The sequence below is a fragment of the Phyllopteryx taeniolatus genome, chromosome 1 (genome assembly GCF_024500385.1).
Source record: "Phyllopteryx taeniolatus isolate TA_2022b chromosome 1, UOR_Ptae_1.2, whole genome shotgun sequence".
In the NCBI taxonomy this organism is placed as follows: Eukaryota; Metazoa; Chordata; class Actinopteri; order Syngnathiformes; family Syngnathidae; genus Phyllopteryx; species Phyllopteryx taeniolatus.
In genome coordinates, this window is record NC_084502.1 from 40,111,585 (window position 1) to 40,129,405 (window position 17,821).

The window sequence follows — 17,821 nt, forward strand, 5'->3', positions numbered from 1 at the left end:
GAGTTGTTGTTGAGAACATGCACTTTGATGGCTGTTAGCCTGACTGAAATGTGAGAATACAGTTCAGCAAAGGGTTTTAATGACTCCTGTCAGCCCTCGTTTAGGGCACTTCTGTGCATCTTACTTTCCTCAAAGTAACAGACAGTATAACTGCCTAGGCTTGTCACGTACTATTTTAATGTATGCAAGCACACAGCCTACATTTTTTTCTGCCTTGTTAACTCTGAGATCCAGCTTGGCTTCTAATTTGAAGACCCTCTAATATGCCTTTGATACATGTTTTTTGCGGAGGACCCCGCAGATAACTTGTAGTTGTTCCTAGGCTCATAGTGGATGATTTGTCTGATCATGATCATAACACTTCTGTTAATGTACACAAGCGCAGTACATGAAACCTGCAAGAAACCTGCAATCTCGGGTCTAAATGACTACAGGGCTGTCGCCTTGACATCTGTGGTCATGAAGTCCTTTGAACGTCTCGTGCTGGACCACCTCAAGAGCGTCACAGGTCCCCTGCCGGACCCCCCTGCAGTTTGCCTACCGAGCGAACAGGTCTGCGGATGATGCAGTCAACATGGGACTGCATTTCATCCTAGAACACCTCGACAGTACAGGGACCTACGCAAGGATCCTGTTCGTGGACTTCAGCTCAGCGTTCAACACCATCATCCCAGAACTCCTTTCATCCAAGCTTCTCCAGCTCAGCGTCTCACCTGCCATCTGCCAGTGGATTTACACCTTTCTGACGGGCAGGACACAGCAGGTGAGGCTGGGAGAGACCACCTCATCCACACGCAGCATCAGCACTGGGGCGACTGGGTTGTGTCCTCTCTGCTGCTCTTCTCTCTCTACACGAACGACTGCACCTCAGCGCACCCGACTGTCAAACTCCTGAAGTTTGCAGATGACACCACTGTCATCGGCCTCATCAAGGACGGTGACGAGTCTGCATATCGACAGGAAGTGGAGCGGCTGGAGCTGTGGTGCGGCCGACACAACCTTGAGCTGAACACGCTCAAAACTGTAGAGATGATCGTGGACTTCAGGAGGCATCCTTCGCCACAGCTGCCCCTCACGTTCTCCAGCTGCCTTGTGTCAACTGCCGAGACCTTCAAGTTCCTGGGAATTACAGTCTCTCAGGACCTGAAGTGGGCGACCAACATCAACTCCGTCCTGCTGAGGGAGTTCTACACAGCGGTCATCGAATCAGTCCTGTGCTCTTCCATCACAGTCTGGTTTGGTGCTGCTACAAAAAAGGACAAACTCCGACTGCAACGGACAATCAAAACTGCTGAAAGGATTGTCTGTACCCCCCTACCCACCCTTGAGGACTTGCACGCTGCCAGAACTAAGACAAGAGCGTGCAAAGTCCTCTCGGACCCTCTGCATTCCGGTCACCAGCTCTTCCAGCTCCTTCCCTCAGGTAGGCGCTACCGATCAATGCAAGCTAGAACTAGCAGACATTCCAACAGCTTCTTCCCTCTTGCGATCAACTTCTTAAACACCTAACCTACAATTCCATTACAACATGCTGGCAATTTTTTGACTTGAGTTCGTTGTCACATTTCTGTGGGGCCAATTTCACTGTAGTTTTCTCGCCACACTGCACTATTTGCATATCTGTTGTTGACCAATACTGGCCACTCATGCCAGAGTAGCATCTGCTCCATTTGCGCACTGATTGAGGAGTATCTGCAACATTTGCACAACCAACATTGTCCCAGATTATCGCACTACTCATCACTTTAAACCGCATACACTCCTTGTAGTCTCGGCGCCCTTTGCACAACGGTCATTGCACCGGACTATTGCAATATTAGTCATTCGAACTGCTCTAAGTGCTAGAGGAGTCTGCATCTTTTTGCACGATTGTCAAAAAAAAAAAAAAAAAATGTACCTGCATTACCAGATTACCAGTGACTGTTGTTTTTTTTGTCAATGTCTTTATGTCTCAGAAGTGTTCTGTCAATTGACTGTCTGTTGTCGTACTAGAGCGGCTCCAACTACCGGAGACAAATTCCTTGTGTGTTTTTTGGACACACTTGGGAAATAAAGATGATTCTGATTTACTTTGATCCTGACAGTCCCCTTAACTGATTTGTTGCTTGAACTCTCCACTCTTTGTGGTCAATTTCAGGCTCGTCTTTCTAATGTAAAGTTTTCATCCAGTATTTGTCATTTTGTACTCAATTGTATCACTTGTTGATCTATTGCATCCCTCAAGTTTGTAACCATGCTTTTGTTGATAAATTAGCTGTAATGCCTGGGTCAGACTACAAGACAAATTTGGTTACGATGGCACTATGTCAAGACTGGCGGCAGAAAACCTTATGATATCTTGGTCAGCCCCTGGTAACACTACACGACATTTATCCCATCCTTTACGTTTACTGGGCTTTGATCTTGTCTAATCAAACTCTGTCAGGGAGGCGGAACCAGAAAACATGTCACCAGTTAGCACGACCAGATACACCCAGTACCATGGCAACAACAACAATGGCTCACAGCAATTGTGTCGGTAAAAAATAACAAAAAAAAGACGTGGTGTCATCACCGGGTACTCGGGAGAGGACATTTTGGGCTGTCCATTCGACGAAAGCTTGAAGTATGTTCACATACAGGAAGTCCTCGATTTACGAACGAGTTCCGTTCCTACGCTGGCGACGTAATACAAATTTCCGCGAAAGTCGGATTTCACCGTTAAAGTCGAAATTTACGGCGAAATACTTCTGTCAATGGGTATTGTCCCACCTGATTGTGACAGCAAGCTCAGTGTGTGTGGGCATGTGCGTCAATGTGTGAGTGAGACGGGACTGCGCAGGCGTGTGCGCCGGTGCGAGTGTGTATAGTAGCAAGTGTAGTGATGGCGACCAAGGAAGAGTAGCGATTAGCGGAGGACCCCTTGACGTTGAATGTGCCGAGGAGCTAATAAAGCCATTAAAGCAGCAAATCGGTGCTTCGTGCCTTTATTGTTGCCGCCACCCAGCTCAGCTGTGCAACGAGAGAAGGGAGTTAACCCCTGCGTCTCCCGGTCAGGTGACCGTAGCAGGAAAGGTTAACACTTCATATAAAGAAACTAAAATACATTAAAATAAAAAATTATGATGCTGTACTTACCATTACTGCTGAGAGTGTGAAAAAAGGAGGGCGAAAAAGGCGTCTCCCGCCGCACAAACACAGACAAGCACTATGCACTAGCTAAGCAGAAACACTATGATGCTGGGACAAAATGGCGGACGAGGCATGGGCATTGTAAAGTCGCAACGTCGTAGGTCGAGTGTGTCGTAACTCGAGGACTTCCTGTACTTTGAATGCGGCACCCAAGCAGGCAACATAACTTTTATGTGGCCAACTAAAGCTAGCACTGACATTTGTATGTAAACATGACAGCGTTCTGACAAATCATGCTCTAAAGCTTTGATAAACATTGGTTTGTACACGTGAATTAATGTTGTCAACTGCGAGGAGATGCAATACGCAGTCCTACTGGTCGACGTCAACGTACACTACACGGAAGATATCCAAAAAAATCAAACATGCCCGACTTCATTTTGGTGTTGTAGGCCAAATCGTTGGTCATGGATTATGTCACACTACAAGATGTTTTGTCGTTCCCCACAAAATGTTTCCGGCACGATCTGGGAAATCGGCCGCGATAGCAAATCGGGCTAATAATGAGGCTAAAATCCTGAAATCGGATCTAGGCATAAGGCATAGTTGCTTTTTTTATGTTGTGGTATTCAGGGAAGTGGGGTCTTTTTGTGGCTGCTTGAATTCTAAAGAACAACGTAGTTGTTTCAATAGAGTATCAATTGTTGCACCTTAAAGTCCTTTTATCAGGGTCAGTTTCTGATTCCACTGTTTAGTAATTACCGATAAACGATGGTATTGCAACTTTGGTTTCCTTTACCTTCTTGGAAACACCTGTTTCCTGTTTTGAATATACAAATGTGGGTGATGTCGGCCCACAGCAGACACGCTGACTGGATGGATGAGATACACAATTCATCAAGTCGGGTGCTTTCCCTGTTCACTTTCTCCTCGAACCTCGTCTTCCACTCTGAAGGGGGAGGTTGGACGCAACAGATTGTGATCGGAGTAATTGGTCTCTAAAGATGGAATGTTACTCCTCAACTTGGAAGCGCTTTGTTTCTAATGACTGTTCTAAGTGTGGTGAATTTAACAGCAGCAGCCACAACTTTGAAGCTTAGTTCTATCGTGCGCCCCTCTTTGGTCCCTGCAGAGGCAAGCTTGGAAGTGGTCTTTTTGTGTGTATGTGTGCGTTGTTTTTTTTTTTGTTTTTTTTTGGTCTGATTTGTTTAAGCGGAGGAAAAGAGCAAAGATGTGGCTCGGTTCCTGTTTTACTCCAGTGTCTTTGGTCGATTTGTCGGAGGATACTCTTCCTTAGTACACAAAGATTTTCACACAATGTATGTGTGTGTGCGTGTTGTTCTTTGTTTCAGTATATACCCTGACGTGCATAAACTAATTTTTTATGCTCATCACAGAAAATTGACACATAATATTCAAGTATTGATAGAAGGGAGGGAAAATGCAGTGTTGAACTATGATGTTGAGATCTTTGCTAAATTTAAAATATAACAATAAGAATTAGTTAATTAATCCCAGTTGATTGGTTTCAGGATTAAATATAAAATGGGTAAAAACCTTTAAATGTGAACAAATCTTAACTCGAGCACCATGTGTTATTTACAGTATATTATTAAACATAATGCGCCCTGCGATTTGCTGGCAAACAGTTCAGGGTGTACACCGCCTCCTGGCCGATGATAGCTGGGATAGGCTCTAGCACGTCCCCGACCCTAGTGAGGAGAAGCGGCTCAGAAAATGGATGGATGTATATTAAACATTATAATGTTGTTATATTGATCACAATTGTATGCACCACACAAATGATTGCTGGGAAGTTTGCATGTTTTCCTCATGCTTGTATAGTTTTTCTCTGGGTGCTCCTGCTTCCTCTCACATTCCAAAAAATGCAGGTTCATTTAAATCTATGTTTCCCATAGGTGTGAATGGTTGTTTGTCTATATGTGCCCTGCAATTAACTGGCGACCAGTCAGGGTGTTCCCCATCTCTCGACCAACTTCAGACCGAATAGGCACCAGCTCACGTGTGGCCAGTGTTGAAAAGCAGGGTAGAAAATGGATGGATGGATGGATGTACAGCACCACACATGTATGATGCACCGCACAGTTATAAAGCTCTTGTGTATCACCCCCCTTCCTTCTATGCTTATCAATAATTATAGCTAATCAGGATCCCATGATTTAGATGAAGTAGCTCATTAAAAAAAGAGATGTACAAAGTTATTAAAAAGGTGGCATATGTTCTTTCACTGTCACATCCATTTAATCATCATTTTTATTCCTCCTGTTGCTCATCTCCTTTTCAGAGTATAGCTACGGGCTGTAAACACTCATTAGGCCACCTCTTAAAAGCACCGCCATATCTACCATCTTAGTCAACAAAAGGTGATTAAAGATCCAAAGTTAATCTGGGAGTTTCACTTATTTATAACTTTAGTTATTTGCAGATGTTTCAAGTTAAATCTAATCAGGGTTGATTAAGGGATTTACATGGATTTGAATTTAATAAGAGGATTCAATATAGGATTAAGATTCAATAAAAAGCTAGTGTACCCTGTCGCTCGCTCCACGGCGAGGTTTGCAGTGGTAAATGCAGGCTTTGAGCTTGATGACATTTTTGCAAGAATTAAAGTTAACTAATAACACTTTTGAAGCTTTTTCAGTTGCCTCACACAAGTTTGGCCTCATCCTTACCTTTTAGATGTCACTTACTCTGTGCCACTTCTACTGCATGGCACCCACTCTGCTCTGTTTCTGTGCCTTAGTTGTGGGCACTGCAGGATTATTACTCCACACTCTCCACTTTGCTGCAGTGGTCTGTTTCCCGACTGCCCTCAGTGTCCTCTCCAATAAATGTGGCCTCGTGACTGTGGCCAGTAACTATGAGAAGTAAATATAGTAGACATTTGTTCCAAATAATGCATTTAGTGTGATGTCATTCTCACAGTTTTCCATGGCACTATTTAGAAGTGGAAAAAATTAAAACCCCAATAGAAGGCAGTTCGAACAGAGCAGTAGTGGCCAAGTGGCATTAAGAAACATGTTTGGACAGAACATGGACCATTTCATATCAAGTTTTGGGTGAAGCCAGAGAGAAACTGGACTTGCTTTTTCCACTTCCACTTTTTCAACTCAATTAACGCAGGTCTCCAGTTGGCACATACATAGTTTTTGTATCACTGATTTGACAACCTATGGCATTAGATAAGTTTTTTAAATTTTTTTTATTATTATTGTTTAGACAATTCAACACAGCTTGTCTGTAACAAATAACTGCATTATGTAATATCACATCAAATTGGCTGCAGAGTTAAATCAGCTTATGATGCACTCCTCCATTGAGGTTCATGCAATTATTGGCTTCTCTATGAACATCCTCACTAAACTGTAAACCGTCTGTGTCTTTATTGCATCTTAAAACCGCTTTTACCAGAGGAAGGTGTTGTTGTGTAAAGGTATATTTGTTCAAGTGCTTCACGAAATGTAAAGATGTAGACATTCATAAAGCAAAGCTCCTCTAATTGAGGAGCATACACGCAAACAAGCATACTTGTGATGAGGGGGGAGTGCAATGTGAAAATGTCTTCCAGCACATTCATGCTGCCTTTTTATATTCCTTTGGCCAGTGGTTGTCAAACTGTTTTTTTTACATCAAGTACGGCCTCAAAAAATGCATTGCTCTCCAAGTGCCACCACAATGACAAACATTAAATGTCAGACAGCCGGGGGCACCCCCAAATGGTCTGGGCCCCCTATTCGACGCCCCTGTCGGGCAGCACGGTGGACGACTGGTTAGCACTACCACCTCATAATTCAGAGGTTGTGGGTTCATATCTGAGCTCTGGCCTTCCTGTGTGCATGTTGCATATTCTTGGCTTTTTTTTCTGGATACTCTGGTTTCCTCCCACATTCCAAACACGTTAGGTTAATTGAAGACTCTAAATTGTCCGTGGGTGTGAATGTGAGTATGAATGCTTGATTGTCTGTGTTTGTATATGCCTTATGATTGCCTGGCGTCCATTCCAGGGTGTACCCCATCTCTCTCCCAAAGTCTGCTGGGATATGCTTCAGCACACTCGTGACCCTGATGAGGATAAGTGGTATAGAAAAAGGATGGATACTTTATTGGGATAGTTGTCTTATTTATCTATCTATATCGTTATTGGGGTTGAAAATTTTGTGCATATTGCACAGCACTGGGCCAATGTGCGCAGAACCACAGGTGGTTAACGAGCACTTTTTTACTCTATTTTTCATGGCTGTCTCAAAGTTCGTACAAGGAGCAGGAGTTTCCGCGCATACACGCTTAAGATGCCGCTCTCCAACCTCATTAATCTCTACTCCCGATTAATAGGAAACACATCGGCTGAAGGAGGGTCTTTGTTGGTGTGTTAGAGTCCATATATCACTTAAAGTGGAGCAGCCGCCTTCCCACTCCTACAAACACACACAAATGCGCGCCGCGCACACCCACACACACTGACAGCCCCCATCTGCTCCTAATCTTGAGTGCAGCCAGCGGTCAGGTCGCTGACGGTCAATGGCACACGAAAGCACATGCGCACATGTAAACACATACTGTGTGGACCAGTCAGGCACACACTCTTGGGAAAGAACATCCTGGAGTACTTGCTTTTAAACAGTCTCCTCAAATGTTACTACACACACACACGCACTACAACAAGATGAACATGAGACATGCTGGTGGTGGTGCTTTACAGATGACAGATGACATGGAAACGCCCAGCGCTCTCCATGGTTACACACTCGATTCTCCCACGGGATCTCTCCGTGAGTGTTGAGACTGCGCACTTAATTTGCGCCAACAACTCAGTGGGCAAAACATACACACACACACGCACACACACACACACACGCACACATTGTACCCGCGGTGGATCTTATCAAGATTTTAATTGACACAAATTAACCATTTATATTTGAGATGACAATGGCAGTGATTAGTAGCTCAATCATGTTTCTCTTCTTCTTTAGCCACAAAGGACAATATATTTGCCCTTTAGTAGAAAGATTATGCAGTGACTTTCTTCATTTTATAGTTAAAGCAATAGCAAGGAATAATTGGCTGTTTTTGCTCCAGTGGTATCTTTTTTACAATTACACCGTATTCTGCTTTTAACCTGCATTTCTTATCAATTTAGTGTAACACAGTTACAGCAGGTGCTGAACACAGCCATAATGTTAATACTAGGCGTGGGACTCAATAAAAAAAAATCAAATTAATTAGAGGCTTTGTAATTAATTAATCTTGATTAATCACATTTTAATCGTATAACAATAGTTGTACTAAAAAGCAATATTCTTACATTTAAATTGATTTTATTGGACCACTGAATCAAATAATTGACACAGAGGAGAATATTGGTAATTCTGGAGAAATGAATTTATTTGCATTTCAAAACAAAACAGTAGAAAAACAAATATATACATATACACACGCAAATGGTGCCATTTTAACAGTATTGCCTGTAAATGGTTTCTGCGTGGCAGTTGAAAAATTGGATCAAGTCGCTGCCTATACAGGTGCATCGCAATAAATTGAATTAGAAAACTTCATGTATTTCTTTAGTTCAATTAAAAAACTCCTAGATTCACGATAGAGTGAACTATTTGGTGGTGGTGTTATGAGGTTTGTAGTTTACAGCTTCAAGAAATTAGAATATTACATAGGAAACAATAGATTTTAAGATTTTAATATGGGAATGAAGTTGGAATTGACCTTCTGAAAAGTGTTTTATTGTGTTGAATGAATCTGTATAATTTATGAGTTTCACTCTTGGAATTGCAATGCTGAAATACAATAAACTCTCCCTAGTATTCTAATTTGTTGAGGTGCACTGGTATGTAGCACATATTTTTGTGCTCGCTGCGACAAGCTTTGCAGATACGAACAGACTTGATACACCAGAGTGCAGTTGTAGTGACACGGTTAAGCTTCTGTGTGTCTACAGCCGGCAGCAGGTGGGGCAATGTTCCCATGAAATGCAATGCACGTTCAGTACTTTGAAGATAAGTCACAAATTGCTCCTTTTAGGAGGTTTACTTTTTGTCAAAGTCAAAGCGTATGCTATTAATAAAGGGAGTTTGAAAAAAGAGGGACAATTGTACCTACAGCTGCTGAAATAAGTATTTAACAAATCACCATTTTTCTCATTAAATATATTTCCGAAGGTTCTATTGACATGTTGGGTAAAATAATGTGAAATGAAGAAATGAAATGAAATGAAAAAAGTATTGAACACGCCAACTGGTATTTATTTAATACTTTGTACAAAAGCTTTTGTTTGCAATGACAGCTTCAAGATGCCTGCTGTATGGAGAAACTAGCCACATGCATTGCTCTGGTGTGATTTTGGCCCATTCTTCCACACAAGCAGTCTGTAAATCTTGAAGGTTCCGTGGGCTTCTTTTATGGACCTTGAGTTTCAGTTCTTTCCATAGATTTTCGATTGGATTCAAGTCAGGTGATTGGCTGAGCCATTCTAGCAGCTTTATTTTTTTCTTTGAAACCAGAAGAGAGTTTCCTTGGCAGTATGTTTTGGATCATTATCCTGCTGAAATGTCCACCCTCGTTTCATTTTCATCGTCCTCGTAGATGTCTCAGTACATTTGCCCATTCATCCTTCCTTCAATAATGTGAAGTTTACCAGTACCATTTGCTGATTAGCAGCCCCACACCATCATGTTTTCACATCTGAACTTCACTGTTGGTATGGTGGTTTTAGGGTGATGTGCAGTGCCATTTCTCCTCCGAACATGTGGTGTGCATTATGGCATCCAAGCAATAAAATTTTGCTCTCATCACACCAGAGTATATTCATTCATTCATTCATCTTCCGATCCGCTTCTCCTCACTAGGGTCGCGGATGTGCTGGAGCCTATCCCAGCTATCTTCGGGCGAGAGGCGGGGTACAACCTGAGCTAGTCACCAGCCAATCGCAGGGCACATACAAACAAACAACCACTCGCACTCACATTCACACCTATGGGCAATTTAGAGTCTTCACTCAACCTACCCTGCATGTTTTTGGGATGTGGGAGGAAATCGGAGTGCCCAGAGAAAATCCACCCAGGCACGGAGAGAAATGCAAACTCCACACAGGCGCGGCCGCGATTTGAACCCCGATCCTCAGAACTGTGAGGCGGATGTGCTAACCAGTCTTCCACCGTGCCGGTCCAGACTATAGTCTCCCAGTATTTAACTGACTTGTCCAAATATTGTTCAGCAAACTTCGAACGAGCTTTGACATGCTTTTTTTTTTTTCAGCAAAGGGGTCTTGCGTGGTGAGCGTGCATACAGGCCATGGCAGCGGAGTACATCAGTCACTGTTTTCCTTGTGACAACAGTACCTGCTAATTCCAGATCATTGGTTCCGACTGGTTAGAGCGTCAGCCTCACAGTTCTGAGGACCTGGGTTCAATCCCCGGCCCCGCCTGTGTGGAGTTTGCATGTTCTCCGCGTGCCTGCGTGGGTTTTCTCCGGGCACTCCGGTTTCCTCCCACATCCCAAAAACATGCATGAATTGCAGACTCTAAATTGCCCGTAGGTGTGAATGTGAGTGCGAATGGTTGTTTGTTTGTATGTGCCCTGCGATTTGCTGGCAACCAGTTCAGGGTGTACCCCGCCTCCTGCCCGATGACAGCTGGGGTAGGCTCCAGCACGCCCGCGACCCTAGTGAGGAAAAGCGGCTCAGAAAATGGATGGATGGATGATTAATCTGAATTAACACGTTAAAGTCCCACCCCTAGTTAATACTACTCTGTACTAACACTAAAAGTGTACTGTGTCTTTGGTTTTCAGGTTGCATAATTACATTTTGTGTTTTTTAATATGGGTATTTCAACATCCATCCATCCATTTTCTTTACCGCTTATCCTCACTATGGTCGCGGGCTGCTGGAGCCTATCTTCGGGCGGTTCACCCTGAACCGGTTGCCAGCCAATCAACATTCCTTTTTAAATGTGTTTATCACTCATTGCTATGGCTGGCTTGAGGTTAATTAAGCCTCCTTTGCATGTGTTTTTGGGACTGTAAAGGCCTTTTCACACTGCACTTGGCAAAGCGTCTGACGCTCTCGACTTTCCCATTCATTGTGTGTATGTGTGTGTGTGTGTGCTGAGGGGGCATGTCAGCGCGTTTTGACGTAACGCTGAGCATCATCTCAATGCAGTTGAATATACAGTGGGTACGGAAATTATTCAGAAGCCCATCAATTTTTCACTCTTTGTTATATTGCAGCCATTTGCTAAAATCATTTATTTATTTCTGTCATTAATGTACACACAAAAAAACTGAATTGTTGAAATTTTTGCAGATTTAGTTATAAAAAGAAAAACTAAAACATCACACAGCCATAAGTATTCAGACCCTTTTCTGCGACACATATATTTAACTCGGGTGCTGTTTATTTCTTCTGATCATCCTTGAGATGGTTCTACACCTTCATTGAGTCCAGCTGTGTTTGATTATACTGATTGGACTTGATTAGGAAAGCCACACACCTGTCTATATAAGACACAGTGCATGTCAGAGCAAATGAGAATCATGAGGTCAACGGAACTGCCTGAAGAGCTCAGAGACAGAATTGTGGCAAGGCACAGATCTGGCCAAGGTTACAAAAAAAAGTTCTGCTGCACTTAAGGTTCCTAAGAGCACAGGCAGGAGGCGGGGTACACCCTGAACTGGTTGCCAGCCAATCGCAGGGCACGTACAAACAAACAGCCATTCACACTCATATTCACACCTACGGACAATTTAGAGTTGTCAATCAACCTACCATGCATGTTTTTGGAATGTGGGAGGAAACCGGAGTGCCCAGAGAAAACCCACGCAGGCACGGGGAGAACATGCAAACTCCACACAGGCGGGGCCGGGGATTGAACCGCAGTCCTCAGAACTGTGAGGCAGATGCTCGAAACAGTCGGTCACCGTGCCGCCAATGATCAAACAAAACCGGGAAAAAAATAATAATAAGCAATATCACACAAGAGGGAGTGAAGTTGTACTCCCCAACCTTTTTGAAACAGAAAGTTGCTTCGTGGGCTACTGATTAATGTGACGGGCTACTAGTTCGATATACACTTCTGTGGCTGCTTCAGGTTCAACAACATGTCAACTACAGGTTATTCACACAATGGCTCCAAATAACAGTTATTTTTGTAATAGATTAAACTATGTTTTTTTATAACTTGATTACGATTGAGTTACTGGTTTGCTTGGGAGCATGTCAGAAAAACGGAAAAATTACGTTCATTGTTCTCCAAAGTAAAAGCAAATGTTTGCAAATGTCTTATTTTGATTAAATAAAAGATAATCAGTGTCACTGATGGTGTAGTGGTACACTCACCTGACTTTGGTGCGGGCAGCGTGGGTTCAATTCCCACTCAGTGACGGTGTGAATGTGAGTGCGAATGGTTGTCCACGTCTATATGTGCTCTGTGACTGACAACCAGTTCAGGGTGTCGTCCGCCTTTCGCCTGAAGTCTGCTGGGATAGGCTCAAGCGCCCCGCGACCTTAACCAGGATAAGCGGTGTGGAAAATGGATGGATGGAAAAGATTTCATGGTCTACAGAAATCAGAGAATATTTACTGTTAAGAGGCTGAAATCAGAGGATTTGAACCTCTTTAAGTTAAGCAGTGGCGCTAAAAGATTTAATACATTATCAAAATAGTTGGCGACTAATTTGATGATTGATTAGTTGTAAATTAATCGATTAATTGTGACACCTCTAGTTGTAATATCGTATGTTCAACTTTTTTACACTCATTTTGTTTTCCTCCAGATTCCACTGACCAGCCACCATAAGATGGGGTGGGGGTTTTGGGGTCTGATTGTCCGTTACCTCAGCCCTGACACAAGGTGGGCTATTATCACATGTGGTTGGCATGGCAACAGTGTAGTAGGTTGAGTGTGTTTCTTGTTGTTGCCACAATCTTGCAACATCCTGACCTATAACACACAGCTGCATTTGTTTTCTAATGCTAATGTTTTATGGAGGTGTATTGGCGGTTTTGAGCCTTTGTCATGGTTTACAACAAGATGGGAAGTGGGTTCGCTCAGAGGATGCTTTTCAGGCAGATGGAAAAAAATGAAGTGTTGGGGAAGCAGCATAAACACGGAAGGAGAAATCAAATTATTTCTTGCGCTCTGCCTCCCGTTGTGGCTGAAGAAGAGCATTAATCTTTTACCTCCGTCGGCAGGTGACACCACAGAGGCGCGTGCGCAGACTTAACTAAATCATACTCTCTTTCATTCACGTTCCTGCTGATGCTCTGTTATTGCACAGATAACAAGATGAATACATGTGAGGCCAGTGAGAGGGTAAAGTCAGGGAGGAGCATGCGGTGACTGCATGGGGAAAAAGGTTCAATTTGACCTCGTGAAGTGATCAGGAAGTGAAACATTTTTCAAATGATGGCTGTGGTGAACAACAGTTGACCAGTTGCGCAACATACAAGTCCCCTTCTTTATTTCAAAACAAAACAAAAACATGTTCATACACATGAAGCATCAGCAGATAATTAGTAAGTGGGTTAGGGTTAAAACAAAACGTGACATTGTGGTAGATTATAATTTGTTTTACTGTATTTGGTCCATCTATGACAAATATAATGTTGGCTGTGAAGCTGTGATTTTTAATGGTTCAGAATTTACTGATGTTTTTGAAATATGTAGCAGTTGCAGCAAATGATTTACATCTCCTAAATCATAGCATTCATCAAATCAGTAATATGAAATCATTGTTTCCTGCTCTTTAACATGATCAACATCTTTTTTTTAAGGATTTATCTATAAACAATACAAACTGATGCCAAAATCAATTGAATGGATGCTTAATATTGAGAATATTATTAAAGCAACACTGAGTAATACAGTTTAATAATTTACATGGAATTAGGCAACAATAAAGAGGAATTTGTCAACTGCTAGAGACATGGTCAAAAGTTAAAGAAGCTCAGCCATGATTGTTTAGGATAAATGCTAACAGAACTTGAAACTTAAAATGAACAGTGTTTGATCTTTTCAGTGTGGAGTGTGTACAATCACTGCAAACAACTCTTGTGACATCAACTGGATGTTGAAATTCTTGCTACTCCAACATTTGTTTTGTATGGTGATATTCTTCCTTTTCTGGCATTCTTCTCCTGCTACTTCACTAGTGTTTGCATGGGCAACAGGTCCTGGTGCGTCTTGTTTTGTCAACCGAGATTGCAAAGGATTGACTGGCATGATCGAGAGCCACCATGACACCATGTGCAGTATCCATCCCGAGCACATTCTTTTCACTAATTCAAACCCTTTGCTGATCATGTCATACTTTCTTCCCAAAAAGAATGAAAGCAGGAAATGGAATGCCAATATGTGACGTGACTTGCATGATGGCTCAGCTTTTAAGACCTCATATCTGCTCCTCTCAACAAGCCACAAGCAGCCTAACAACCACTTCCACTCTTTTTGGCTGCTTCCCCAACACTCATTAATGCCTTTTGAGTCATCTCCAACCCCCTGATTTTGTCTATGGATGGATGCAACCAAAGTAAATGGTGTGTAGCGTTCAAATGCACATGTTTAGCTATGGTGTTCATTTGCTGTCTTCTGTAGTTGTTTTTAAAGATCTCAGTTATCGTGCAGGGTCTACAAACTCTTCTAATCTTCAGATTTTGGTATGATGATTTGTTTTTTCAGAGTTGTTTTTGTACCATATGTTGATTATTAGCACCCGTAACCTGCACCTATTGAGAACCTTTGCACATTTTCAGAGTCAGACCAACTCAGACAGGCGTTATTGTGCTGGCCTTTTAGTGTTAGCGTCAGCTGAATGGCTTCTTTAAATCACCAACCATCAGCGCTGCCAACACCATCTTCCATTTCCCTCGCTTAGCGTCTTCTTTTTTCCACTGCATTGTGTCCAGCACAACCAGGCTGCCTCTCTGCCACCAGGACTCACTGCCTGTGGCGTGGAATTGACTTTATCCCTGCACTGGAAAAAGCGGGCGGCCGACGCCAGGCTGGAGGTGACCCATTTCCCCTGGGCATTCAGCAGCCTCCTAATCAACCATTCACTGGGGCCGCTTCATTCACTCCACAATTAGAGCAACTCCCTTTTGGAATGCTCCATCAAGAGGTTGGTAGGCAGGCGGACTCGAGGGGTAGTGGCAAAGACAGACTTCCTGTCCAGCCCTGATTTTGTCCCTCTGCCTTTTACCTCCTCAGCAGCAAGTGTGCTGGTTCTTGACTGGTAAGCAGCAGGCAGGTGGAGACGGAAAAAGACATGCATGTAGCGAACAGACGAAAAGCAATGAGGCTGACAGACAGATGGGAGGAGATGCTCAAGGGAGAGATTAAAACTAGGAAAATCTGAGAGAAAATCTCAAGTGCAGGAAGGAATTCAGAATAAGAATCTGCACGGAAGCTTGGTAAGAATTCCCTCGGCTTCACCTGGACTTGGAGACATGCCTGAAGTGGCCAATTATTCCTGTTTTAATTAGCACCAATTTAACTAAATCCACTTCACTATACACAAATCCAAGTGTTTACTACTCAAGTCAGCTAAAGAGGATTTTGCTGCATTATGATTTTTCTATTATCCTGAGAAATAAATGAAATATTTTTGCAGAGGGCATCGGGAGACGATGGTGCGTGATGGTTAAATAAGATGCCGTCGTCTCACTGCTGCCATTGGTCTGAATCGCTATGCAGCAGAGGCGGTACTCCGGTCAGAGGATAACCATGTAATCAATGAAATGAAAAAGCTGCTCTGACTGTGAAGGTTAAGAGGGGTGTACTGGTGGCTTTCAGGCCACTCATTGCACCACACATGCATGCATGGAGGACTCATATGCAATCTTCTTCTTATTGTTCACCTGTTTCTCTGTTTGACATGCCTATATCTTTTTCTCTACTGACCGCCCGCCCCCTCGCTACTGCCTCTTTCCTTCCTGGTGTTTCTAGTCCTCTGCATTTTGTGTCTCCTTCTTGTAGTTGTGTTCACTCTCCCCCCTTCCTCCTACCTCTCCCCAGTGCCTGTCGCTGTCGCCGTGGCAAAGAAAGTTGTCCAATCAGAGCTCAAGTCACAGCAGCAGCTTCTCCCTCCCTCCTTCCTTTCCTTCTCTCTTCCTTCTCCTCCCCCTCCTCTTCCTCTCTTCCCATCTGCTTCACCTCCCAACAACCTTTATCAGCTCACTTCCTGGAGACGAAACATAATGCATTATGGGAGACAGACGGCTGTCTAACGGGGTTAGTTGTGCAGCGTGGCTTTTCATCAGAGACACTGCTAATCCTCTATGTGTGCGTGCGTGTGAGAGAGAGAGCACTGTATGAGCTGATGAACTCCCACATACACAGTCCCAACACACAAACAAACACACACTCTCACTCTCATGTTCTCTTAGCGGAAGAGGCCAAGCAGACATGTTTGTTTGTCTTTCACTGCCAGGAAGATTAAGAAGTGTATGATATGAGCATATTTTGTCCTGACGGATACAATTTACAAATTGCCCACGTGCTTTTCATACTGACTTCAATAGGAATATTCACATGTCACAGGCTTGCAAATCAGAATAAGAGCTACATAACTCCTCTATAGCGCAATTAACACATAATTTCTACCTTGATGCAGGTGCTGATATGTGGACACGATGAGTAGTTTGGGGGAGAACTCCATGGAGCCTCTGATCTCAGAAAACCGGAAACGCAAACTCTCCACTTGTGACACACCTGGTCTCGGGTGAGTGTGACTGTTCAGAAAAATATAACCCATCATTTGGTTCCTTCCCTGGTATTTACAGACTGACTTGATCAAATAATCTGTCTTTCTTGGTGTAATGCTTATATATCAGTACATTTTGTTCAGACATTGGCCGCTATTACGCATCTGCGGCAGGCACAAATGTAGTGATCCTGATTTTCGTGCAAGTGCAAGACTTGCTGCGCATGTTTGCCAATTTGGCACACCGGTCTGCGCCAAGCTGGGCATTCTGGTGGTAATGTGCCTTGCAGAGTGACAATTTGGTGGGAGAAAGTCAGTCTAAATGTATGCCTGCTCAGACCACGTCTAACTGTCGGCACAGGCTAGACGGCTGGTCTAAAGCGATTTTGGTGAATTTGATCGGGGCGCAGGCAAACAGATTTCGAGTTCCGCTGACATATTTAAGTCACCTGTGGTTATCACAAGCTCATTCTGTATTTAATAAGGGCACCGCTCACATTGTCTGTTGCCACATAATGGCCAGAGCCGTGACAATGCTCCAATCACGCACAGATCGATGAGATTACGCATTGTCCTCTTACGCACAGAGAATGGTGCCATGTCACCGTCAAGACTTTCAGTTACGCCACATTTAAACGGATTGAGGAGCCACTTTGATTGGTGGCGACTGAAATGGGCTGTAGACACTTGCAAACTTATGAACACTCCCACAGTGGCGCAGCCTGGACACTCTGCACCACCTGCCACGCAGGATTTACGCCGCTCTTGAAAATAGAGCCCTATGTTTAACAAATTTGGTCTTGCGATACGTTTATTTGTTTCTTTCATAAACTGTATAAAATAGTAGGTTGGATTGACTTCTGTCATCATTATTTTTTGTCCAACTTCTTCAACGTTGCCACTACCGCAGTATGGTGGCTTCGTATTATTGGAACAAGGGCTGCAACTAACAATTATTTTAATTATTGATGAATCTTTC

General features: G+C 43.3%; 1 protein-coding gene across 7 annotated transcripts in view; it reads left to right on the forward strand.

The window, feature by feature from the left end:
* Positions 1-17,821, forward strand: part of LOC133487863 (nuclear receptor coactivator 3-like) — an 85,566-nt gene that overhangs the window by 36,699 nt on the left and 31,046 nt on the right. For 5 of the 7 annotated variants that reach the window (XM_061795130.1, XM_061795079.1, XM_061795121.1 and 2 more), the window contains exon 2: positions 16,753-16,860. In XM_061795130.1, coding sequence (XP_061651114.1) covers positions 16,772-16,860 — 89 coding nt within the window. In that variant the 5' untranslated portion in view covers positions 16,753-16,771. Of the gene's footprint in view, positions 1-1,403; positions 1,424-12,915; positions 12,993-16,752; positions 16,861-17,821 lie in introns of those variants that run through there. The other 2 variants (XM_061795096.1, XM_061795112.1) reach the window with 2 other exon arrangements.